The following is a 25,610-nucleotide window of genomic DNA, read 5'->3' on the forward strand; positions in this document are numbered from 1 at the left end:
ACTTCGGTCTCAGTGATTTCTGACAACCAGTGGAGAGAGGATGGTTTTATGTTCTTCAACCTGTCCTGTGAACCAGGTTCTGGATTTCTGTCCATGTCCTTTAAATGGCATACAGCAAAGAGAGAACTAACATTAAGGTTGTTGGTGGATGACTATCAGGCGCAAGGGTCTCTATGAACCTTAGATCTGCATTGTGGTATGCCTATATTATAGACATATCTATATAAATAAAGTTGCTTTGACTGGAATGCTGTTTTTTCCTGCTCTCATTTTTTCTTTGTGGTGATGAGGGTTATTCAGTAATGATGCTTGTTGCTTCTGAATTAAAGACAAAGAATCCTTGGAATAAATTGTGTGTGAAAAATAATGACCTTTTAGGTTACATTTGTGTTCCATATTGTGGCTGGCCAATTTGATAAGCATCTTAATGGCTGTTAATTATAAATTGTTTTTTTTTTTACAGCTTATCAGCTTTCAGAATGGCTAGGGAATTATAATTCTTTCTCAAGTCTGTGCTGGTAGAGTAGTAATAACTTGGGTCTTTCCTAGACAGACTCATTTCATTAACAATATTCTCCTAATTCCCTGCATAGCCATGAAGCATTGAGTTTTTAAATCATTTGTGACATCCAACTTCAGAATTGGTCATATTGGCTCAATTCACATGTGTTTGTACCTAGGCCTGAAATCAGCTTAGTATCTTCTCACATGCATGGATTTTTTCCTTCTTAAAAAACTATAATTTGCTCACATTCAAGCTGAGCATGCGATAATTTGTAATTTCGTAATTAATTTGTAATTTCCTGGTGGACTGTAATGTACACGAACCATAATTTCTTAATGTGTAATGACAAACTGGTTTCTGAGGAATGGGAATAGAGGGAGAAAATACTATGTGAGAGGAGGGAACATTCTATCTAGAGGTTGTTTGAAATCCTCCAAACCATGGATTAAAAGAGCAACATAGTCCTGTCAATCCAGATTCACTTTCACAGTAGATTAATTATTTTTATCCATTTTTATTTTAGCATTCATATAACATATTGAAACATTTTTACTGGGAAATGCCATATAGATATTATTATTCTTTCCTTGTTTACTGAACTTTCTCCCCCTCCCTTTTTTTTACCTCCCTTTTTCTGCAGTCTGGAATTTCCCCCCCAATGAGATGCATGACAAGAGGGAAGCTCATCTTTTAAGTTTGTTAAGCGGAGGACCGTTTTTATTTTACTTCTTTTTCAGATCCAAGAATGGACATTATAGCCTATGATGATTTCTCCAATCCACCGCTTCAGAGATATTGAGAGGAAACCAGAATACCTCCAGCCAGACAAGTGTGTTCCACCTCCTACCCGCAGTTCCTCAGGAACAATGTGGTTTATTCGAGATGGCTGTGGTATCGCCTGTGCGGTCATCACCTGGTTTCTGGTCTTCTATGCTGACTTTGTAGTCCTCTTTGTTATGCTGATTCCGTCAAGAGACTATATTTACAGTTCAATCAATGGAGTAGTTTTCCACGCACTGGCATTCATGGCCCTGGCTTCGCATCTTCGAGCGATGATAACAGACCCAGTAAGTGTATCACTGGCTATATTAGCCGGTTGCTATTTTTCTTATTTGGTATTTTTTGGTAGTTTTGATTATGTATAGGTCTGTATTTTAAAACTGCTTTTAGTGTTTTTGTTCCAGGCAGCATGCAGATGTTAAAAATAAATTGTTCTTTTATAGTATTTGAGCATAGGGGATGTCAACTGTGGCCAAGTGGCAGACTTTCCAATGACCATAACTTCCTTGAGTGACATTTTTTTACCAGCTGCTTTTTCTTTCCTTTTTTTAAACTAGGTATTGTAGCGCATTAATAAGTTAAACTGTGATTGCCATGTGGGAACACAAGACAATAATTCCTTTTATATGTGACTGGAAATTGCCCTTGCTGTAGGGCTGTTCAACACATAACAATTGCTACCAGAAATGTTGAACGTTAGCAGTTAAAAATTAGTTGTTCAATCTTGGGATGGCATTACAGACTTGAACATGTTTTGATTTCTGCTTTGACAGTGTGGTACAGTGTTTTGTAAGAAGCAAACAACATTTGTGCTCTGATTGTTAATAATGCATTGTTGTCAAATGGAATTGCAAAGTTGAGAACAAGAGGGACAATCCTGGGTTTTTATTTTTTGCTAAGGGAGCAGTTTCTTCAGAATAAAAAGAAAAGGACAATGCAGGTAAAACTCTGCCCCCCCCCCCAGTAGTACATATAAAATTAATGGCATGCCATGGCCTGGAAAATTGAAAAGCTGGAAAAACCAGTCTCGCATGCTTGTCTCTACAGACAAGTATCATTGCAACTGAATTGGATTGCAAATTAAAGTGCTTCCTTTAAAAATGCTTGCTTTTCATGTTAGAACTAGATATTTGTAATTGAGCATGCAAAAGTTTTAACCAGATGAGGGTTAACTGAGGTTTTTTTCCAAACCTCAAAACCTTCATGTGGGTGTAGTTTTAAAGTTTCAACAAATAAGCAGATTACCTACCTATTAATGTTAACTTTGAGTACTTTACTTATGGGGGTTTTCTCTCTGAACAGTGTTATTTTGGGGCTTAAGTATTTTAAATAGTAGTAGAGAGGAATATGAAAAGGGGAAATTGATCTGGTCAAGTGGATGGGAATTTTCCATTTCACTAAGAATTCTGTGTCTCTGCTATATAGTCCTTCAAGGTCATTGATGACCAAAATTTATTTTAAAATTTCCTCCTAAGTTTTACCACTTTATGCTGCATTTTAAAATTTTTATTTATTACCTTAAATTTCTATCCCGCCCTCTCCACAAGTGGACTGCATGTGTTTTATACTAACATAAATGGGTTAGTTTTTCTGCAGGGTTTCCAAGTCTTCTCATGTTTTGTGTGAGTGAAGGTTTCGTTCAAAGGGTACTAGGGTCAGTTAGACCCCAGGTGAAATGATTGTACAGTTGTAAGAGCACTGTCCTGTGAGTAAGCTGCATTGTATAGACCTGAGTAGGATTTAGTGTTGACTGGCTTAGAATTGTTTTTTCATCACACCTATAGTAATAGGTCCTGTTTACTGATGGCAATATACATCTGCCACATTCATACAAATTGCTGTTAGAAAGTAAGGCCGGTAATTATGGATGTGCCAGATCAGATGTTTCTTCCTCTTCATGTAGATGGAGTTGTTTTATGTGGAGGAGTCTGAAGTATCAGCCTCAATTGCTGTTTAAAAATGCAGCTGCATGGGTTGCAGTCCACATGAGCAGCTGTTTATAGGGATCCAGTTTCTATTTGCTTAGGGTGGTTTAATACTCACCACTACAGTGATGCCTTTTCTTGTTCTGTGATGCCAGTAAAATTGCCAGAAGCACACAGCAAACTCATTGTATCATTTTCAGGCAGTACTAAATAAGTACATAAATTGGGCCACAGACTTTGGTTACTATGGCCTTCTATTAAGTCTTCCTTCAGAAGGGAACGGCTTCCCGCCAATGAAGAATAACTTTTTCTGATAAAGTGTTTGTTCAGGGAAGGCTTTCTCAGTTAGAGGACTTGGGAAAGGGAATCTAGGATTGAAGCCCCAAATTTACTTTTACTTTCTAAGTAAACAGTTCATTTAAGCCAGCATCTGTTTTCTCCCAGGCACTTGGAAACCTATATCTGACTGTGAAGACCTCAGCCTTCCCTTACCGTTAACCTCATGCAACTAAGATTCAGCGACATACTGTCACTGAACCTGGAGCTTTCTCTTTGTCTTCATGACTAAAAGCTGCTGCTAGACCCTCTCCTCCATGAATTTGTTCAGTTTCCTTTTAAAAGCATGAAGCCTGTGGTTCTTGTTGTATATTGAATTCTGTAAATTAGCCATGTGTTGTGTGAAGAAGTGCTTTACTTTGTTTCATCTGTTCTGAATCTTCCATCCACCAACTTCATGAGCAGATTTTAAGTTCTAGTGTTATGGAAGTAGGTGATGAGGATGCTGTCTTTCCACTGTCATTCCTAATTTTATAAACCTGAGGTACTTGGAAACTTTGAGAGGAAAAGCAGTAAAGAAAACCAAAAAAACCCAGCCAGTGCTGTATACTGGTTAGCATGTCAGACTAGGATTAGATGTTTTAATCCCCAGTCTGGCGTGAAGCACGATGGGTAACCTTCCATTAGTAACACACTCTGAGCCTAACCTACCTCACGAAGAAGGGGGGAACAATGTAAGCAATTTTGAGTCCCTGCTGGGAAGAAAAATGGGATATAAATGAAGTAAATAAAATGAAAGCAATCAGATAACATTATACATAAGAATAAGTGTTCAGAAACTTATCTAAAGTCTTTTTTAAAAAGTCTATTCTGTATCATTTCCTAACGAGCAAAAATGATGTGACAGTCCTGACTTCAATGAGCTGCCTGTTCAATAGACTGGGGGCTGCCATACAAAACAAAGCCCTTGTGTGTCATGTCTCCTTCTCTTCCCAGTTGTCTTTCCTCCTTAAAATGAAAGATACTTGACACTTTAGTATTTGCTTGTAGGGGAAATGCTTCAGTCCTCCATCATTTCGCTTGCTTTTGTTCTGTAACTCTTCCTCCTGTAAAAAGATAGGGTGGCCAGAACTGTGCACAGTATTGCAGGTGCAGCTATCCCATAGATTGGGGTGACCAGACTTGTTTAAGATAAGAGCCACGTAAAATAAACATCAGATGCTTGAGAGCCGCAAGACATGAGCATCAGATGTTTGAGGGCTGCAAGACAAGAATGTCAGATGTTGTAGAACCACAAGAAAGGAAGGAAGACAGATGGGGGGAGGGAGGAGAGGTGGAAAGAAAGCAACTTTAAATGCATTCTTCAAGTTGTTGGCTGGCTTGAAAAAGTGATTTAGAGAGAGAAATGCTTTCTCCAAGCCAGCTGATGAGGTGGTGGCGGCTTCGAGAGCCTCACAATATATGTGGAAGAGCCACATGTGGCTCCTGAGCTGTGGTTTGGCCACTCCTGCTGTAGACTGTGTGATGATACTGGTCCTTTCATTTCCAGCTCCTTTCCTAGAATGCCTTAGTATGGAGTTGTAGCTTCTTTGGCCTCAGTGGAACAAACTTTTCCCCAAGAGTTAATTGCTTGTCATCCAGAATTCCTGTCCACCAGCCAGATAGTCCATGCAAAACACTGGATAGTCCCCATAACCTGGCTGGCTTTTGAGCTTCATAGCTATCTATCTTTAGATATTTTTAAAAATTATTTAGGTAACTGAGTTTTTAATTCTGAGGTTGCAGAGTTGATGTTTTGAGCTTGCTGTTGCTCAGTGGAATGAGAGATGCCCTGGCATTTCACCTTATTGCTGGAATTGCATGTATGCTTAATTTTCCTGGTTCCCTCAATTACAGTTGTACAAGCAGTTGTGCACTTTCTCCTAAATGTTAAGAGTGGCACCAAACTAGATTTCTGTTGTAGTTTCTTTGATTATCCATATGTGAAAGGTGCTCTAGCATAATTCAGTCTTTTAAAAATCTGAATACCAAAATAATATTTATAAATACTAGTAAAGGTTATTTATACTGTTAATGCCTTGTGGGTAAAACACTGTCTTGGGAAGGAATATTTTGCAATGTGCCAGGTAGGGTTACAGAGTAGGAGATAATTTAATTGTGAAATAGCTCCCTTTAACTATAGACCATGTGGTGGGAAAAGGCAGTTAATAAAAGGCATTGTGGTTTCTCATTAAAAGAGAAACTGCGGCACAATCGGGCCTCAGATTCAGTGGGAGCTCACAGAGTGCAGCTCCTGAACATTTCTGAGAGTTCCACCTCATCCTTCTGAGAGTTCCACCTCCTTGTTCATTGAATAGTAGGTGCAGCTGCATAACAATCCCTGGATGAGCTCCACCACCTATTTTTCTACAAAACGACCCCTGGGCACAATTAATTAGAAACTATGTTGTGTATAAAACTGATTGATACAGTTTTGTGGGTAAGGCTCCCCTCCCCTTCCCATGCTGTTTGGAAGGTCATGTTATGCAATTATAGCACCTTTTAAGTTCAGCAAGGCACAAGGCTAAAGAGCAAGGAGCTGGTTCAGCTTCCCCACTCACTTTGGGCAGTACTGCCATTACAGTTGAGAATCTTCAGCTTTCTTATGTTTGTCTGAAGTCTGTCCCTCTGTAGTTATGCCCCATACAGTTTGGTGCTGTCTCTGGAGAAACAACAGGCTGGTGGCCTTTGAGAAATCCCATCTGGAGGAGGAACAATTTGGAAATCCCATCCCCTCAGAATCTCTCCCCTCAAGATTCCCTAGGTTGTCAGGGGCTAGCTGAGACTAATCTCTCCTTAATTTTTCCCTTTAATTGAGCGGCTCTTAATATTCTGTCTCTTTTGGAGTATTTTCAGGCCACCTAAAGCCATTTCAAACTTGATAGTTCTTTTTCCTGCATTTGTGGGAAGTCCACACTCTTTGAGCATACATTGCATGTGGATGGCTTCCTTTCATCAGGTGTAAGAGACTGGACAGTTTCTGATTCGATACAGTAATGATGTGTATTCATTGCCTTTTGTCATGTTGTCTTTTTCATGGAGATGGTTTGCTGTTGGGCTGCAGGTAATTTTAAAAAACACCTTTCGAAGAATTCCAACTCTTCTGCACCCGTTCTTTATTGAGGCCATGGCTCAGTGGCAGCATCTCTGTTTGGCATGCAGAAGGTCCTGGGTTCAGTCCCTAGCATCTCCAGGTTTGAAAAGATCAGGTAGTAAAGGATGTGAAAGACCAACACTTGAGATCCTTGAGAGCCATCACCTAGCAGACTAGACAGTAGAGGGCACCAAGGATCTGATTCAGGATTTGTGTTCATTTTATAAAACTTTGATGCTGTGTAGGGAAGTCTGAGTAAGCAGCCCCGTGGTGCAGAGTGGTAAAGCTGCAGTACTGCAGTCCAAGCTCTTTGCTCACGACTTGAGTTCGATCCCGGTGGAAGCTGGGTTCAGATAGCCAGCTCAAGGTTGACTCAGCCTTCCATCCTTCCAAGATCGGTAAAATGAGTACCCAGCTTGCTGGGGGGAAAGTGTAGATGACTGGGGAAGGCAATGGCAAACCACCCCATAAAAAGTCTGCCGTGAAAATGTGATGCGACGTCATCCCGGAAACAACTGGTGCTTGCACAGAGGACTACCTTTACCTTTTAGAGAAGTCTGAGGCTGTTCTGACCCTTTGTGTGTAGTAGGTCTTTAATGCTGAATTGTCTAATGGCAAGTGAGCATTTGAAACTCTTCTGTTTTCTTTTCCAGGGTGCAGTGCCCAAAGGGAATGCTACAAAAGAGTTCATAGAGAGTTTACAGCTGAAACCAGGGCAAGTAGTTTACAAGTGTCCCAAATGCTGTAGCATCAAACCTGATAGAGCGCATCACTGCAGGTACAGAAAGATCTGCCATTGTTGTCTGTCATGCTGGTGACATCTGAATTGTTTCCTTTTCTTTATGTTCTGTGGGTTCATCATGAGTATTGTAATGACCCAGTCTATAGTGGCTTATTTTTGTTATGGGACATTATTCCTTGTTTCCTTTACACTTCAAATGAATGAATTCTCCCAGGGCCTTCAAGATTGCTACCTAAGCAGCAGGCAGGTTTGAATTCCACCCCCCCCCTCCAAAAAAAAAAAAGAGCTCCATGTCAAGGGCTGGTTTGGGGTCCTTTCTTCTCAGTGGATCTGTTTGTGAATGAAGTCTGTACCCTGCTTTACATATTTGCTGTTTCTCCTCTTGATTCCTGTGCTGATTTTCTTGTGTGTTTCTGTATAACACAAAGACAGCAGCATAGGAGCAAGACTGGATAAATGAAACACAACAGGGTGCAAGCAAAACAGAAGGGGAGGATGGTATTGATCTGGGCTGTGAAATCAGCAGATTCCAGGTGGAAAAATAAAGCAAAAAACTCAATGGAACTAGAAAACCAGCACCATGGGGAGAAGGCTACTCTCATTAATGTGCTAGATTTCTACTTGCATAGAGACAGTTTTGTTTTCAATAGGAGATTAATTGCAAATTATATCTGTCTCCCACTTGCTGTCTGAAATGGAATGGTTCATTCTACTGTCTTCAGTTTCTGTCCCCTTGTTCTGCAGGTTATGGAGGTTAGGAAAGAATGGCTTCCCGCCCTATGATCCCTTATTGTGCTCCTGTTCTATTATTTTAAACATTTCTGTGCTACTTTTTCACCACAATGGGGGGGGGGGGTCCCCAAGATGGCAAACATTAAACATTAAAATATTTCAAAATATTTAAAATAAAGTATATATACAGTTATTCAATAACATTTATTATTAGATCCAGGTGGGTAGCTGCATTGGTCTGAAGCAATAGAACAAAGTTTGAGACTGGTGGCACCTTTAAGACCAACGAAGTTTAATTCTGGGTATAAGCTTTCATGTGCATGCATGCTTCTTCAAACTCAAACTTTGTGTTATTGTTATTGTTCAACAGTTGTTTGGGGAGAGGGTGCCAGACAGAACCAAAAAAGCTTCACCCACTGGCAGAAGATAGGAGACAGATGAATTTCTCTGAGGAGGGAACTCCAAAGTTTTGGCACCACAACCAAGGAGGCCCTTTCTTGGGTTGCCACTTGTCTAGCCTCAGATAGCAGGTGCGCTTGAATCAGGGCCTCCAAAGATTAGTGGAGTAGATGGATATTATGCCTTGGATTCTGCTCGGTTATCTTCTGGCACAAAAAAAAATCTTGGAAAATTAATTTTGTGCAAGAAAAACATTTATTCCTTCAAAATACTTTTTTGAAAATCCACTTTCCTGAAAGAGAATTTTAACTTGTTGCCTATCCCCAGAAGTATCAACACTCCTATGCAATGTACAAGCAAGCAGAAGAGGGGGAGAAAATTCATTGCGAACCCCTTTGGTGCATTCTTTTTGTTTAATATTGGGAAAACTACACTTGTATACTTTTGCAACTTTTTGCATCTTAACAGTAGGAAAAAACAAACTCCTTGTGTGGATTTTTTATATACATTTTTAGGCCTACAAGGGAGTTCATTTCCTTTTGGTTCTGTGTTGCACAAGAGTACAATTGTGTTCTTTTGCAGATTGAATTTTTTAAAATTAATATTTTTAAATACATGCATTGCTATATGACAGAGTCTGTTCTTTGAAGGAATTTATTTTTTAATTAAATGCTCTGCAATAAATCTGCAAAAGACACAGATTTGGACATTGCTAGTTCTGTTCTTATAACTATTCTAGACATATGGAACCACAAAATCAAGGGGAAGAGCTTATTGTGGGAGAACTTCATAAGCATCAACAACACAGACCAGGCTTTGGATATAACCTATTGGAGTATTTTTTTGAGGGGCCCTCAAACTGTTGCAGTATTTGAGCTATTCAAAGGCTTTACATCAGAGTTTATTGCTTATTAATGCTGCTCTAAATCTAATTGATATTTCTTCAGTTATGAATGACAATGTGTATAAAAAATAATGTAACATCAGTATAGGTAACTGTAGCTTTTGGTAAAGGTATTTTCCCTGTGCTTTGGTATCAGTAAAATGCTTGAATTTTCTAAGTGGATGGAATTCCACATCAGATTATGAAGTTTATTATCTTTTTTTGTTGTTAGTGTTTGCAAGAGATGTATTCGAAAAATGGATCACCACTGTCCGTGGGTTAACAACTGTGTAGGAGAGAATAACCAGAAGTACTTTGTACTGTTTACAGTAAGTAGCTCACTGAGTATTTCTTTTTTTCCTTCTCATTCAGACCTGGGACACTGAAACTTCAAGTGGGACTTGCTCAATGTCTTAAGCTGTTGAGGTTTTGAATATGATTACAATGGAATTTTTTCCTGGTGGAAAGAGTGACAATTTGTTAATACTGCTACATGTTTGAGTAATACAGCTAATGAATAAGCCATCTAAAGTGTGTGTTACAGTAGCCTTACTTTACTTCATCTATTGTAAAACATTTTAAATATTGCAATAAGAATCGCTTTGTCTTTTAATAAATAATCTCTCCCTCTCCCCATCAATGCTGCCAAAGTGGCCAGGCTGTTTTAACAGCGCAACTCCCCTCCCCAGTTTGCTCATTATGTAGCAACAAAAGAACACAAGGGCTCCAATTATACCAGGTTTTTCATTTACAGCAGTGTGTCAAGAAAATACTGAGAGGCTGGAAACCTTGGACGTGTGTTTGCTGACTTGTGGATTTTTTTTTCCTTCCACAATAGTATGTGCTTTGTACTTCTTAGTTAAATCAGCTGTACTATTTCCTGGGGGCACATTTAACACTACTGTCTGTAGTGCTTAACTCCATGGTTGTTCAAGACTATGTTAGCTGATTAAATAAGCCTGTAGTGTGTAATTGTCAGACAAGGATCTGAGAGACCCAGGTTCAAATCCGCACTCTGCCATGGAAGCATGCTGGGTGACCTTGGACCAGTCACATCCTCTCAGTCTTACCTACCTGACAGGATTATTGTGTAAAACAGAGGAAAAGAGAACAATGCAAGCTGCTTTGGGTCCCCACTGAGGAAAAATGTAGGGTATAGATGAAGTGAATGGATTTTTTAAAAAAATGTTTGTTTTGGAGAATTGGGCTGCCAGGCTGATAGTGGTCTTACATTAGCGGTAGGGAGTCAGACCAGACTGCCTTTTTTGTTTCTAATTCTGACTCATCTGTAAAATAAATTGCTATCATATTACTGCAGAATTGGTAGTTGACCTGTAGATGCAAACATTGCCCATGCTCTCATCTGACTTGAATTGTGATGTGGAACTTTTAATTTACTTTAATCATATGACATACGTTGTGAAAGAGTAGATGTTTCTCCCCCTCTGCTCTTATCACATAATTCAGTATTGTTAGGGAAAATGGACCTCTTGTTCATTCAGTCAGTTTACTCCAGGTACTTTCCTGCTGGATATGCATAGGCCTATTCATTCTCCAGCTGAAGTAATTTAGGAGATGAGGCTGAAGATAAGGGAATCTTTAATCATGTGGGCTAGAATAATGTTTATCTGACCTGAGTGCCATCTTGGATTTCAGTTGCAGCTAAAAATTGGCATGTGATCTTGGCAAAACAGGATATATTAAACTCTCAGAGTATTGCTTTTTTCTGCCTTAACTATACAACTTTTTATTTCCTTAGACCTAAGAAGAAAGCACAGGGAACCTGCCACGGGTTGGGGTTGCAGAGAGAGGGGATGATTATAATGCTGTTAACTTTGATATGGAGCAATATAATCCTCTGTGGAAATATCCACTGTATATTTTCATTAAAAACATATAGTTATACATGGGAGTTGCTTTCTTAGTTTTAATCCTGTTAGATCAGCCACACTGAACAAGAGGAAGGTGGGACACCCTGAGACTAGTGTGGACAAGAGACGGCAGCAAAGATATGCCCCTTTGACCATCCTTACACTTATGGTTAATCAAGATCCAACTTCTTGTAAGCCAGTTACTTTTAAACGTGTTAGTAGCTGATATTTCTGTACATATTTTGCTCATACAACTGTTCACAGAAAGATGACATTTTCAAAGCCCTGCTTCTCAGCAGTTCAAAACATATTGTATTTCAGATGTATATAGCACTGATATCGCTGCATGCCCTGATCATGGTTGGATTTCACTTCCTGTATTGTTTTGAAGAAGACTGGACAAGTGAGTAATATCAAATGTAATGCTTTCAGATTAATTAGACTCAGTACTTTTGCTTCCAAGTTAATAAAATGAGTGTCAAAGAAACACTTCTTTCTTAGGATTCACATGGTACCTTCCTGCAAATGTTTGCAAAGTTTTGACCATGCAAATAGAAATGACTCCAGTCCTGTTGCAGTGGTATATGAATCTGTTCCTCCAGGTCCATATTAAGATGGGTTTACAACAACCAGAATGGTTTGTGATTTCACTTTCCTCTTTTTCAACAATCCCAGTATGGGTCCAGTCTTTACTCTGGGAAATCTCAGTACCAGACTTCTGTCTAAGAAGACATGGAATATCTTTAGCTAGCCCTTCACACCTCCCACATCTTGATTTGAGAAACATTGTCCTGAGACATTAAAGACTATTCACACTCCGCTAAGGACACATGATACAGCCTGCACAGGACTATGCCACCTTAGATACATGCATACAGAAGTGTAAGAGACCCAGTTTGATGTAGCGGTTAGGAGCGTGGACTCTAATCCAGGAGAATTGGGTTTGATTCCCCACTCCTCCATGTGCAGCTGCTGGGTGACACAGTTCACAACCACAGTTCCCTCAGAGCTGTTCTCTCGAGCAGTTCTCAAAAGAGCTCTCTTAGCCCCACCTACCTCACAGTGTATCTGTTGTGGGGAGAGGAAGGAAAAGGAGATTCCAAGCCATTCTGAGACTCTTGAGTGAAGGGCGGGGTATGAATCCAATCTCTTCTTCTTCATATTTTAACATATCCATACATTAAAATCTTCCCACCTCTAACACATCAGAAGAATTGTTCTTCCTATCTGAACAGGCTCTTGAAAGAGCTTTGAAAAGTTCTTCTGAATACAAGAACTGAGCTTAATGAAATATGAGTTTTGTCATGGAAAGCCCATAATAGTCTCATGTTAAACTATGGGTCTTGTCGTTTGTGGTCATTCTAGTTTATCACAGAGGACTCTTGTGAAGATAACTATCAAAAATTGCCTATCAAAATTGTAAACTAGCATAGTAAAATGCCATAGACATGCTATATGAAATAAAACAATATATTTATTTATAGAGTTGAATCCAACCATCAGGGAAAGACCTTAGCTTCTATGCCCTATTATTGGACTTCCAGAGGAACTGGTTGACCATTGTGGGAGACAGGATGCTTGACTAGATAGACCACTGGTTTGACACAGCAAGGCTTTTCTTATGTCATAATTTTCTGCCATTTCCCTACTAAAAAAAGGCTATACTGAGAATTGTTGAACCTGTGTGTAGGAAAGTTACATGGGATAAGGGAAGTAATATGGAAGGGAATTGGGCAAGATGGAGTGAAAAGGCTGACTGGATACAACACATCCAGTTTTGCACTAGAAGAATCCAGTACTGAATCCTCAGTCACTGTTGCTCTACCCTTGGGCTTCTGTACGGATTCAGTACAAATTTAGAGACTCTTCATGCAGAAACTAGGAAGTGCTTGTGGAGAAGCAGGATCCATTCCTTCTTCATCACAAAAATTCCAGCAGTTGAGGTTGAGAACAAAATCTCAAACAGTATCAAGCAAAATTGGGCCTTGGTTTAGTTTAATTGCTTTTACCAGGTCATACATTGCATTGGACAGGGAAAAAACACTGTTCAGACACTTTCCAGAGTGTCTTCCCCCTTTGAAGTCAGTTGTTCATAAGGACGTAAATCAGTTTTAGGGGGGTCTGTAGCTACAGTGTAGCCCCCCCGGGGTTCTGGCCCCTCCAATTATCCTGCCATGGAACGTTTCTGGCCCCATCAAACAGTTCCCAATTGCACTCCCATCAAGCAGAAGTACAGCTGCCCCACCAAACAGTCCCCCATCGCTTTCCCGTCAAGTAGCAGCAGCACCGCCAAAGTGTTCTCCTCTCTTTCCTGTTTTTGAAGCTCCAGGTCTCCAGGCAGTCCCCCTAGACTGCTTGGGGGGAGGGTGGTGCCATACTCCAGGTGGGACTAGGAGATCCACTGGGGGGATACATGTTAGAAAAACAAAACCTACTAGTGTCTGTATGGGGGAGGGACAGTGCTAGACTCCAGGTGGGACCAGGAGATCCACTGGGGGGATACATGTTAAAAAAACAAAACCTACCAGTGTCTGTATGGGGGAGGGACAGTGCTAGACTCCAGGTGGGACCAGGAGATCCACTGGGGTTCATTTTTAAACACTCCCAATGTCTGCAGGGGGAAGGGGATGCTAGACTCCAGGTAGGACCTGGAGGCCAACTGTGATATGTTTTAAGTGTTTGGAGGGTGGGAAAGGGAGTGGGGGGAGACTGTAAATGTCTAAGCCATCTGGTGTTTTGTATTCCTACCAATTCAACATCTGCATGGGAGCAAGGTTAGGGTTAAGAAAAGTCAAAATTCATGTTGTGGGTTTTTTTCAGGATGTATTGTGTCTGCTGCTGCTTTGCATTGTCTGCATCATTTATTTATTATTTTTGAGCATAATAATTAGGGCCCCCACAAAAAATGTGCCCCACTAAATGAAAATCCTGGCTGCAAGCTAGGTTATGATTGCAGTGTTAGTGAGGAAACATGTGAGCAGGTGGGTCTTTCATATAGAAAGAAGGGTTTGACATTACTTTTGAACTTGCAGATGCATATGGCAAATGGAATGCCCAAAAGTTCAAACCTTAGGCCAGAGCCCTAGAGAGCAATTAATTGGGGGGAAAAGATGGATTTGGGAGGTATGCCTGGAAATAACTTCCTAGGACTCTATTTAGCATGTAGATTATCAGTTAAACTATATGATGATGAAATGTATTAAAGAGAAGCATGTGAATTAATAAAAGCCTCATGCTAACAGAAGGCACAAGAGATCAAACCTAGGGCAGAGCCCAAGGGAGCACTTAATTAGAAAGGGTACCTGTGGACCATCACAGCATGAATTTGTATTCAGATTAGTAGTAGTAATGACTACCTCTTAATATTTTGCATAGTTGGAAATATGGTGAGTGCCAATTGTAGCAGCCAAAAGGGTGTCTTTTTTTTTAAATAGTCTCCTTTCCTTTAAAAAAAAATTAAAAACAAGCTTTGTCTGATCTTAAAGCAATGTAAGGTTGCCTAGGAAAAAAATAGACTCTTTTCCAGTCATGCCCCTATTTTGGTCCTAATAGCTATAATTTTCAGGGATGATATATGTGGTCATATCCATCCCCTGTGCTCCCCAAAAATTCTGTACAAAGTAAGCAGTTCTACACCTGAAAAAAAATCACTTTGGGGAACCTGTGTATATTATGCAAAATAAACATATTTGATAATAGCTGTCTTTTCCCTTGTATAAGTAAAACAGATGTTAGTTCTAAAACTTTTGCCTCTAAACTCCACTTCCTTCACCAATTCATGTTTCGGGGATTTTGCTATGCCTTGCGTTAACTTTTAAGAGACACACACACACACACACAAAAACCTTGACTATTCCTACATAATTTATTCATTCTTTGTAGTGTACTCACTACTTTGCCATGTTATATTTTCACAGAGTGCAGTTCTTTCTCTCCACCGACTACTGTGATCCTTCTTATTCTCTTGTGTTTCGAGGCTCTCCTCTTTCTCATCTTCACATCTGTAATGTTTGGAACACAAGTACATTCCATCTGTACTGATGAAACGGTGAGTGTTTCCTGGTCTCTTGCTTTCTATCTTTACCTTATTTTATTTTTGAAAGATATTGTACAGGTAGAAATGTAGTAGCATTTATAAACAGAAATGTTTCAGAATAATTGGGAAAAGATACATTGCTAACAAGCAGGAATTATTTTTGAACATCCATGTGAGGAGAAATGTGAACCATAACCAAAGATATTTCAGATATGTAGGAAAAATTCTCTCATTCTCTTGAACATACGCACACACACTTTTGAAACTGGGGATTGCCTTGTGTTTCTTCATCCCATACAATAAAGAAACTAAAAAAAATCCCTAAAATGTTCAGTGGGGATATCCTTCCAAGGTCCCATTTTGCACTATCTAAAGTTGTTCTTTACACCTTTACATGGTGGTATGTAAAGATGATTTGAGAAACATGGAACAAAGCAGTTTTTATAGAAGAACTGTATCTTGTAAGTGATTGTCTCTGCAACATCCTGCTTCAGAGAGAGGAAATCTGTGCTTACAACTCTTAGAGAAAGGGTGTAGTGTGGTGTGGTGTTTGGGCCTTTCCTGAGGTACTTTTGCAGGCTTTGCTAAGAATACCTACAAGGAGTCTGACTGGCTGAAGATGTAAGACAGACAAGCATCCTTTAATAAACTCTACTAATATGTCACAGGAAGAGGGTGTGTTTTGAAAAACCTGCAGCCATAATTGGCTTTCCTTCTACCTTTAAAAAAAAGGTAGTCCCCCTGTGCAAGCATCAGTCGTTTCCAACTCTGGGGTGACATTGTTTTCACATTTTCACAGCAGACTTTTTACAGGATGGTTTGCCATTGCCTTCCCCGGTCAGCTACACTTTCCCCCCAGCTAGCTGGGTACTCATTTTACCGACCTCAGGAGGATGGAAGGCTGAGTCAACCTTGAGCCAGCTACCTGAACCCAGCTTCTGCTGGGATCAAACTCAGGTCGTGAGCAGAGGTTAGGACTGCAGTACTGCAACTTTACCACTCTGCACCACGGGGCTCTTTCTTCTACCTTTAGTCTTGCTGAAATCGAAATATTCAGTTTTCACCAGAGAGATGACAGGCAGGGGTGGTGCAGCAGCCTAAGTAGCATGCAACAGTGCCCTCACCCTCCAGCCACCCAAGACTCAATGATAGGCCCAGCATTGGATTGGACAGGCCCCCAGCATCTTGCACTTGCCGCTAGCCCACCCCCTCAGCCCAGCAAGGATTGCCATCACCTTCCCCCCCTCTCCACAGTGCTGCAGACAGGACCCTGAGTGAGCCTGCTGGCTTGTCTTGGATAGTTTTCTGGAGAACTTTCTGCTGTACAAATCAAGGCTATGACCCAGCAGGGAAACAAAATGAACTGGTCATACCTGTTGACTTTTCATTGTGAAAATGATTTCAGGGTATAACTCTGGCAACTCAGTAGTGAATTTCAAGAGGATGAGCTGGAGATTCCTTTCGCAACTTGATCACCAATGATCTCATCATCCTTTGTTGCCATCTCTGTGGGAAGGAGATGGTGTAATTTTTTTTCTGAAGCAAATGGCTCTATGCCAGCAAGTTCATATTTGCCTAAATCTGCAGTATCAGCTGTTGAATCCCATTGCCCTATCCCTTCAGACAGACAAAGCTGATTTGTCTAAGCTTTCCTCACTATCAGTGTAATTGTAAGACTTGAGCAGTGTACTTTTCAAAGGTGCAACTATGCTCCGGATAGCAGTTTGAGATGACTTATTTCTATTTTACTTATCTTACTTTGGGGACCCAAAGCAACTTATATTGTTCTAATTTCCTCCAGTTGATCTTTATAACAGGCCTGTGAGGTAGGTTAGGCTTAGAGTATGTGACTGGTCCAAGGTCACCAAGCAAGCTTCCATGACACTATGGGGATTCAAACTTGGATCTCCACATCCTACTCTGACTAAGGCTGAATCCTGTTGGCTTAACTTGGAAGTAAACGCCACTGAAAACAGTGGGGTTTACCTCTGAGTAAACATAGATAAGACTGGGCATTAAGTTTCCTGGGTACCAAAAGCGAGCATGTCAAATTTATTATTGACACCTGCAGCTGGGAAAAATGGATTAGAGGATTTAAAACAAAAACTGCACTCTACTATACTGCACTGTTCATTTCTGCTAATTATGACCACACTTGCATGTACCCCCTGGGGGTGCTGACCTTAGTGGCTAGCCATTTGCAGAAGGCTGAGATTCAGTTCCTTGTGTGGATGCTGTTGTCTGCACCTTTTGTACAAGTAGCTACAGGAACTAGAGAGGGGTATGAAGTTCTTTCCTCTTGGGGCTGATGGTGCTGTGTGACAGGATATACATGCTGAGGCAGGCATAAGGACATAAGAGGAGCCCTGCTGGATTAGACCAAGGGCCCCTGTAGCCAATCATGTTTCTAATCCCAGATAGTTCTGGAACCTATGAGAGAGCATGAAGGTAGTAAACACCCCTTTGTTGTGTTTCCCAGCAACTAGGGGTTTTTTTAGGGGGGGAGAACTGCCTGGGAACATGGAGGTTCTGTTGGAGCTGATGAGGCTAAATAAGCTGGTGATATACTTATTTGTTATGAGTTTGTCTAAATTGTGTTGCCATTACAATATTCTGTAGCAGTAAAATCCTTAAGGGCTGTGTAAAATAGTATTTTTTTTTTTTACTTTTCTGACCTTGCTACAGATCAGTTTCATCAGCTAATCACCATAGGAGAAGGGGAAAAAATTCTCTCCCTACCATTCATAATCTTACAAACCTCCTTTTTGTGAATAAGATTTTTTTTAAAAAATCTTCATATGGGAAGTGCTTCAACATTTTGTTGCTCTTTTCTAAAGTGCTGCTAAATCCTTTTAAAGCTGGGGCCCCCGGAACTGCATATGGCATTGTGATGCTGGCAGTTTTCATTTCAGTCATTTCCCAATAACTCCCATTGATGAGTTTTCTGCTTTTTGTTGCATGATGAGTTGTCACTTTCAGGGAACTTCCACCATGTCAGTCACAACTAATTCAGCTACCATCTGTGTGGATACAAGTTCGGGGTTTTTTGCCAGCATGGGTCATGCATTTGAATTGTTCACAGTTTTGCCACTTAGTTGCCCATAGAGTCACCTTCTGAAGTTTATGGTCTGCTCTGGATTTCACCATCTTGAATAATTTTGTGCCTTCTGAAACCATGGTGAATTTGCTGTTCCTGCCTTGACTTCAGATCATTTCAATGAAAGAGCACTGGTCCTAATACAGATTTTTGGGGGGTCCTTGTAAAAATGCTGCTTGCTGTTATGAATCCATAACAGGATTAGTTGTCTTATCCCATGGCTCCTTATGTAAGATCTTTTTGTAAAGGATTATGAAAAGCTTTTTTAAAATTCCAAGTGTGCAATACCAACTGGCTTACCCTTACTTGGTGGCTGTTGACTCTTCCACTTGTTTAATAATTCTAGCAATTACAATGCTTTCTTCCATTTAGGAATTGCCTTGGCTCTTCCTCCTCCCATATTCCTGTTTAAATATTGGGCTTACATTGGCTTTCTTCTGATATCTTGCTGAGGCAGCTGACTTTTTGCAAAAAATTAAAATCACAAATTTTGCACGTTGGTTTCTTTAAGGACTCACACACATAAATATCATCTGGCCCTAAAATGTTTGTTAACTGTAACTTTAAACTGTCCTTTGTTATCTCTGTTTGATATGGCTACTCTGAAGCTCTTCCTCCCAAAAAATCACGATTCACATATGGGGGTGTCTCCACCATCTATCACAGAGATGGCCAGTAAAATTTAATTTCACTTCTCCGCAGCTTGTCTGCCTTCCTCCAGAAATCCTTTTACAGCTTCCAGTACAATCTTAAACAGAGTCATGTCCTTCAAACTGGAGAGCCAGTTTGGTGTAGTGGTTAAGTGTGCGGACTCTTATCTGAGAGAGCCGGGTGTGATTCCCCACTCCTCCACTTGCACCTGCTAGAATGGCTTTGGGTCAGCCATAGCTCTGGCAGAGGTTGTCCTGGAAAGGGCAGCTGCTGTGAGAGCCCTCTCCAGCCCCACCCACCTCACAGGGTGTCTGTTGTGGGGGAGGAAGGTAAAGGAGATTGTGAGCCACTCTGAGACTCTTCGGAGTGGAGGGCAGGATATAAATCCAATATCATCTTCTTCTAATCCCATGGATTTAGAAAGATATAAATCTATTTAAGATTGCACTGTTTGTTTTCAGGTTTCTTTCTCATGATATGTGTAAAGAAACATGTATTGCCTTTGTTCATGCCCCAACACTTCATTTCTGAAATCCCTTCATTGTTTCCTTTATCAATTTTTTTAATTTTATTTGAACAAGATTGGTACTATTCAAAGAAACTCCCTTTGCCACTGCTTTTTACTCGTATGGTGTCCTCTTGGACATATTCATACCCCTTCTAATTTGAGGAACATGTTTTACCTGAACCTCTGTATAGCAGTTTTAAGTTATTTCCAATGTTCTAGAAGGGTTTTTGATTTCCCTGACTTCCTTTTTGACTTATCCCCTCACATAAAAAAAAATTCTCCTACCAAAATTAAATCCAAAGCTATTGGAAATTCTAGGCAGTGCATATGTTGAATTCAATATATATCACTGTTCTTAGGTGGTTTATATCTCACGTGAGTGTTATCTCTTGACTGTGTCTCTGATTTCTTACTTTACTATGGTTAGGGCGGGGACGATATGGAGGTTGTCCTAAGCTTGCCTGTGTGAAAAATATAATTCTCAACACTTCTTGCATTTTTCTAGTTGAAACTATGAAAACTGTGCATGTGTGAATGAGTCTTTTGAATGTGAATGATAACAATGAAGGAATTAACTAACAATCTGCTGCTCAAAAGCCCTGTATTTTAGCCTTCATTAATACAATGTGATTCTTTTCTCACCCATTAATATGCTCATAACTTTATCCTCCAATTCTTTTCTCTGCTGGCAGCCTGTTTGCCCAGTGTGAAGCTTAGAAGCTTCAGAAGCCATACCTAAAGCTGGGCTGTTTCCTCAACTGCTAGTATAGAAACTGGCAGCTATTGGAGGAGGGGGAGAGTAATGAGGTCTCTTCATACAAATGTAAGACTGCCTCATCAAGCTGTTCTTCGGATGAAGGCATTGCCACTTTTCCTGAAATTTCATGAACATTTGTATAATTTTTCTCTCTGCTTTATTTATGAATTGTATAGGTGTGGGGGATTTTTCTTATTTTACAGTTTAAAAAAAGAGACTTTCAGGAAATAAATCTGGTTATTTCCTGTTCCAACCAGTTGATGAAGGGTAGCTTTAAAAGGGGTCCTTTTCCCCGAAACCAGAACTTTAAAATCAAGTTCCTGATTGAAAATGTCATATTTCTGTTTTCAGGGAATAGAACAATTGAAAAAAGAAGAGAGAAGATGGGCTAAAAAAACAAAATGGATGAACATGAAAGCAGTATTTGGCCATCCGTTCTCTATAGTTTGGCTTAGCCCATTTGCTACTCCAGACCAAGGAAAAGCAGACCCATATCAGTATGTGGTCTAAGAATTCCTGAACAGCATTTCCACTTAAACAAAACCACATTTACAGCACTACGGTCATTTTACATGAATGTTTCAAAGGAAAAAGGCAAAATCTTTTTTTATATTAAAAAGCCTATTAAATGGCTGAACACTGCAGCGAAAAGAAAAACCAACCACCTTGTATTCTGAAAATTTTCAGTAATTCTCTCTCTTTCTCTCTGGTGGCTGAAGCTTTTTAATTTTTTAACTTGTTAACTTCACTGGCCTGTTTGGTATTTTTCCTGTCTGCTTTCTGTATGACATAACTAACGTAAAGGGGATCTCTTCTCTGAACTCACCTATACTGACTGAGTAGTCTTACATCACAGTCGACATCTGAGATGGTCTTGCCAACAGTCCCATTTCCCTGCATAAACATGGATTTCTCGAAGGCAGGTGATGCTTCCAGCAGTGGGTCTCTTTCTTTATGGTATCTCCCCGCTTGCATTTAAGCATCACGTACTAAGAACTGAAAGGTGGAAAGCAGGCGTGTGGCATAGGGGGGCAGTTAATAATTACGTTGCTTTTCATGATTGGGTAAAACCTCATCTTATTTTGAATGCCCCTGGTTACAGCAAAAGGATTTTATCTCCCATGCATTGTTTGGCACCATAGCTTTTCCTGTTTAGCAGGAAATGTTGTCTTCCTGGGTTTAAACGATGGAGTGTTTTGTATGTATGGATTTTAATGCCTTACAGTTTGGGGATGGAGGGAGAAACTTTGAGTTAAATTTGTAGAATAGCCAGATAATGTCCATTGGTTTAAACAAAAAGAGGAGGGGGGGGGCTAATGAACAGTGTTCACATGTAGAAGTGACTTTTGGACCCAGAGTCAAAACCCAAGCACAGAAAAGTTTTGGTAGATGTGTCAACATTGTGTTTCACCCCTCATCCCCCCACCATCCTTAGCATTCCCAGTCTTTTATAGCTCTGTAAATGTTTATTCTCCTTTATATTTATAGATATTATATATTTTACATTGGAGAAACTGTCAAGTGTTAAAGATTCATGCATGCCTTCTGTCATGACTGTGTGGATGGCAAAATTTGTATGTAGTATGAACCAGAAAGCTGGAAGTGTATGGAGGGCATTCCTTTAAAAACAAAAACGGGTAAAATTGATGACACCCAAACTGACTGAGTCGATAATGCTTTTGTATTTGGGCAGGGAGTTTTGCTACATATTTCAGATCACAAGTGTATGTGTGTGGGGCTGGGGATCAGTATTACTTACTGAATGGGAAGCATCAGAGTAACTTGCTGAAAAAAGCGCCCCCCCCCCCCGCCCGACAGAGAAGTGCAAATAAGCGATGCTCCTGAATTTATTCTTTCAACAAAATCAAAGCCATGGGGTGGGAGGGAAGCCAGCAGAGGAGGAGAATGGATCTGTCTCATTTTGAAAGTAATGTGAATGCTGCATCTTTTCAATTCTGTCAATGCTTCCATATGGGGGGGGGAAACAAATGCAATAAACCTTTTCTGAACACTGTTTCTTTGTCTTTTTTTGAGGGTGGGGGAGTAGCCTCTTTCATTTGCAACCAGGGTAATAGAAGGACAAAGACTACATAATTAAAACTTGGTAAAATAACAGCCAGTGTCTATAATCAATAATGCACTATTGGCTGCTTCACTCACTTTTAAATTAGTTGTTGACGGTTCAGTGAGTGAGCAGCTATTTCTACACCTGAGTCTGTCCTACATCTGTGATTGTATTTTAAAGCACCTCTCTTGTATAAATGCATGTGATAGATTCTCTGACCTCACTGCATGCTTAATAAATAGTATAAATTTCTTTGGGAGAAAAGATGGCTGTAGAAATGTACTTTAGTCATTGGGCAAGAAGAAAGAACTCTTTCAAGCATCATCATACATATGATAATGGGAATAAGTTTTTGCTGTTATTGAAAATTCTAAACAGCTTTACCCAGGGTTTCCACTGTGTTAATCTTGTCCAGTGGTTTCTTCTTTGTAAGAATGCATTTCTGTTGTTTGCAGGACTTGGTAAATGATTTTAAATGGTCTTTCAAGTCCTTCACTTTCATTCATGGGAACAAGTCAATTTGCCACAACTAGGGTTGCGAATCCCCATTTGGGGGCAGGGGATCCCCTGGTTTGGAGGCTCTCTGACCACTTCAGTGTTATCAGAAAGCGGGGGGGAAGGGTTTGAATGTCCACAGGACACTCCATTATGCCCTATGGAGACCGGTTCCCATAGGGGATAATGGAGAATTGATCTGTGGATATCTGAGGCTTTTGAGGTAGTGGCACCAACTTTTCAGCATAGCATCTGTTGCCTGTCCTCAACCCCCTCCCCCAAGTTTCAAAAAAGATTGGACTAGGGGGTCCAGTTCTATGATCCCCATCCTCTAAAAGAATGTGTCCCCATCCTCTATTATTTCCAGTGGAGGGAAGGCATTTAAAAGGAGTGCAGTCCCTTTCAATATGATGGTCAGAACTCCCTTTGGAGTTCAATCATGTTTGTCACAACCTTGCCCCCAGCTCCTCCCCCAAAGTCTCCTGACTCCACCCCCAAAGTCCTAGATATTTCCTGAGTCAGACCTGGCAACCCTATGCCAGAGATCCCATAGATATTTACCATGGCCTTGAACTTCAGTAGTACCAACATTATCTTTGATGCAATACTGACTTACAACAGCTGAGCCCATATTGTATTGTTTCTAATTTCCACCTGTTTCCTGATTTTCATGCATTATGTAAATGTTCCAGCACTTGAGAGTGTTACCAGATGATAGAAGAAAAACTTCAGTGATTTCACACACAAACACACACAGCTCGGTGGTAAATAATCATATGTGTTTTTCAGAGACGATCTGAATAATTGGTCTATGCAGTCTTAAACAGAGGCTTACTTCAAAGTATGTAGGCATAGACCCACAGCCTTGGGGATGCATTCCAGCAAGCACTTGGGTATGGCTGATGGGACACAGTGGTCAAATATTCAGTATAATATTAAATAGCCTTCTGTGGATTTTAATCTGAAGTTATCACAAAAAGTTCTGTTAAAACAAGTCTTGAAGGGCACTTTAATAACTTGTGAGATGTGGTATATTCCAGAGCCTGTTTTGTCCAATGCATGAATTGTTAACAGTCAATTTATGTACATATGTTTGTGTGTGTTTATATAATTTCACCCTGTATTTACTATTTTGCAACTGGATCTGTGTTTTACTTTGTTCATATCTGCTCATATTTTGCATGTAAATTTAGCTCAATATCCTTTTTTGGTCAGATATTTGAGATGGATGCACTGGAAGGAATAGTATTATGAATAGCACAATAAAAGTGCTTGAACTTAAGATGGTGTGTTTGGAAGGAGGACATCAAGGACTCCTGTTGTGGTGCACACTTAGCCACTGATCTTGCACGCATGGAGAACAAAAATGTATCTTGACATAGTGCTGGAAGTAACATGTAGGGCATACTCATAAAATGTCCCCCTTCCCCCAATTAATCTGTGTGGGAAAAAGTAAAAACAAATCCTTAGGAATTTTTGAAGATATAGAAGGAGTGATTATAAAAAGTTGGAACATTGAACATTGGCGAGTTGAACATCGTTCCATTTGCAAAACAAAATACCCTCAGAAAATGCCAGAAGTCAGAAAAGGTTACTGATTCTTTGAGGATCTGGGCTGGTGAATGTGTTTCAGTACATAAAAAACAAACATAAGAGCTGGAATGGAGTCCAAGGATTCTAGTTCAGTGCAGGAAATTCACAACTACTCCCCTACGACCTCCTGCTGTATGCCCAGAGGAAGGCAAAAACCCTGCCTAGGAGGATCCCTGGGTCAATCTGGCCCTGAGGAAAATTCTGTCTTCAGCCCAGAGTGGTGATTGGCATTACCCTGGACATATAAGAAAGGACCACAAGAGCTGAGAACTGGGTCATCCCTTCCTGCCCTCCCTCTCGTCTGTCTAAATTCATAATTAATTATCAAATGGCCATCTAACCTCTGCTTAAAAACCTCCAACGTTATTCCAGCTAACAATACCAGTTTACTTCTTGCATTTACCTCTTATTGTGGCTTGTCTTAGCACATTTGGGGAACTGTGTGGATTAGGCTCTGTTTTCATTTCTATAAACAGCTAGTTGGCATCGCAAGAGATTCAGCAGATGGCCCTCACTTTTCTCTTCAGTTAGAGTAACCCATTGAATCAATATAAGCGCTACCACTGTTGATAGTTGTGTCTGCCTTTCTCAGGGGTCCTTTCATCATTGGGATCTTTCAACTGTTGTATTGGCCTTCCACTATCAAATGGAAGTGGAATTATCCTGTGGTTTCACACACTTAATATTCCCATTACAAGCCTGAAATAACCATCATTATTGCGGGGGGGGGGGGGAGGAAACCAAATGTGGGGGCACATTATAGAAACCCTGTTAAATTGTCTCCAGGGAGGGAAATGCCCCTCTCTCTGCAGCTGATGAATACAGGAGGTCTTTCCCATCCGTACACTTTGCAAATAAGTGAATGCCGCGGCTCCAAATGTGAGAAGTTCAGCATTCTAATCAATCTGAGCCAGCTTTGCTTGGTGCTACTCAAAGAGGTTTTCTTTTAATTGATCGGCTGGTTGCGCTTTTACACACTAATGGAAATAACCCTTAGAAGGAAAAAAGCCCCTCAATAATTGAAACTCTTGCATCTCACCCCCACCCCACATCATTAAGCAGCCATTTATTAGTTTCCTGCTCTTTGAAACTCCACCTGTTCTCTGTGTTTTTTAATTGCTCTGTCAGTAATGCTATTTTGCTGTTGTACAACAAAAGAACC

At 40.3% G+C, this 25,610-nt stretch overlaps 1 protein-coding gene across 6 annotated transcripts in view; it reads left to right on the forward strand.

Annotated features, from left to right (window-relative positions):
* ZDHHC3 (zinc finger DHHC-type palmitoyltransferase 3) overlaps positions 1 to 25,610 on the forward strand; it is a 57,458-nt gene that overhangs the window by 23,676 nt on the left and 8,172 nt on the right. For 2 of the 6 annotated variants that reach the window (XM_060247499.1, XM_060247498.1), the window contains exons 2-7: positions 1,146 to 1,572; positions 7,273 to 7,397; positions 9,608 to 9,704; positions 11,568 to 11,649; positions 15,164 to 15,294; positions 20,647 to 22,308. In XM_060247499.1, the coding sequence (XP_060103482.1) occupies positions 1,267 to 1,572; positions 7,273 to 7,397; positions 9,608 to 9,704; positions 11,568 to 11,649; positions 15,164 to 15,294; positions 20,647 to 20,805 (900 nt within the window). In that variant the 5' untranslated portion in view covers positions 1,146 to 1,266 and the 3' untranslated portion in view covers positions 20,806 to 22,308. Of the gene's footprint in view, positions 1 to 1,143; positions 1,573 to 7,272; positions 7,398 to 9,607; positions 9,705 to 11,567; positions 11,650 to 15,163; positions 15,295 to 20,646; positions 22,309 to 25,610 lie in introns of those variants that run through there. The other 4 variants (XM_060247500.1, XM_060247497.1, XM_060247495.1 and 1 more) reach the window with 4 other exon arrangements.

Source organism: Heteronotia binoei, chromosome 10, assembly GCF_032191835.1.
Source record: "Heteronotia binoei isolate CCM8104 ecotype False Entrance Well chromosome 10, APGP_CSIRO_Hbin_v1, whole genome shotgun sequence".
NCBI classification, from domain to species: domain Eukaryota; kingdom Metazoa; phylum Chordata; class Lepidosauria; order Squamata; family Gekkonidae; genus Heteronotia; species Heteronotia binoei.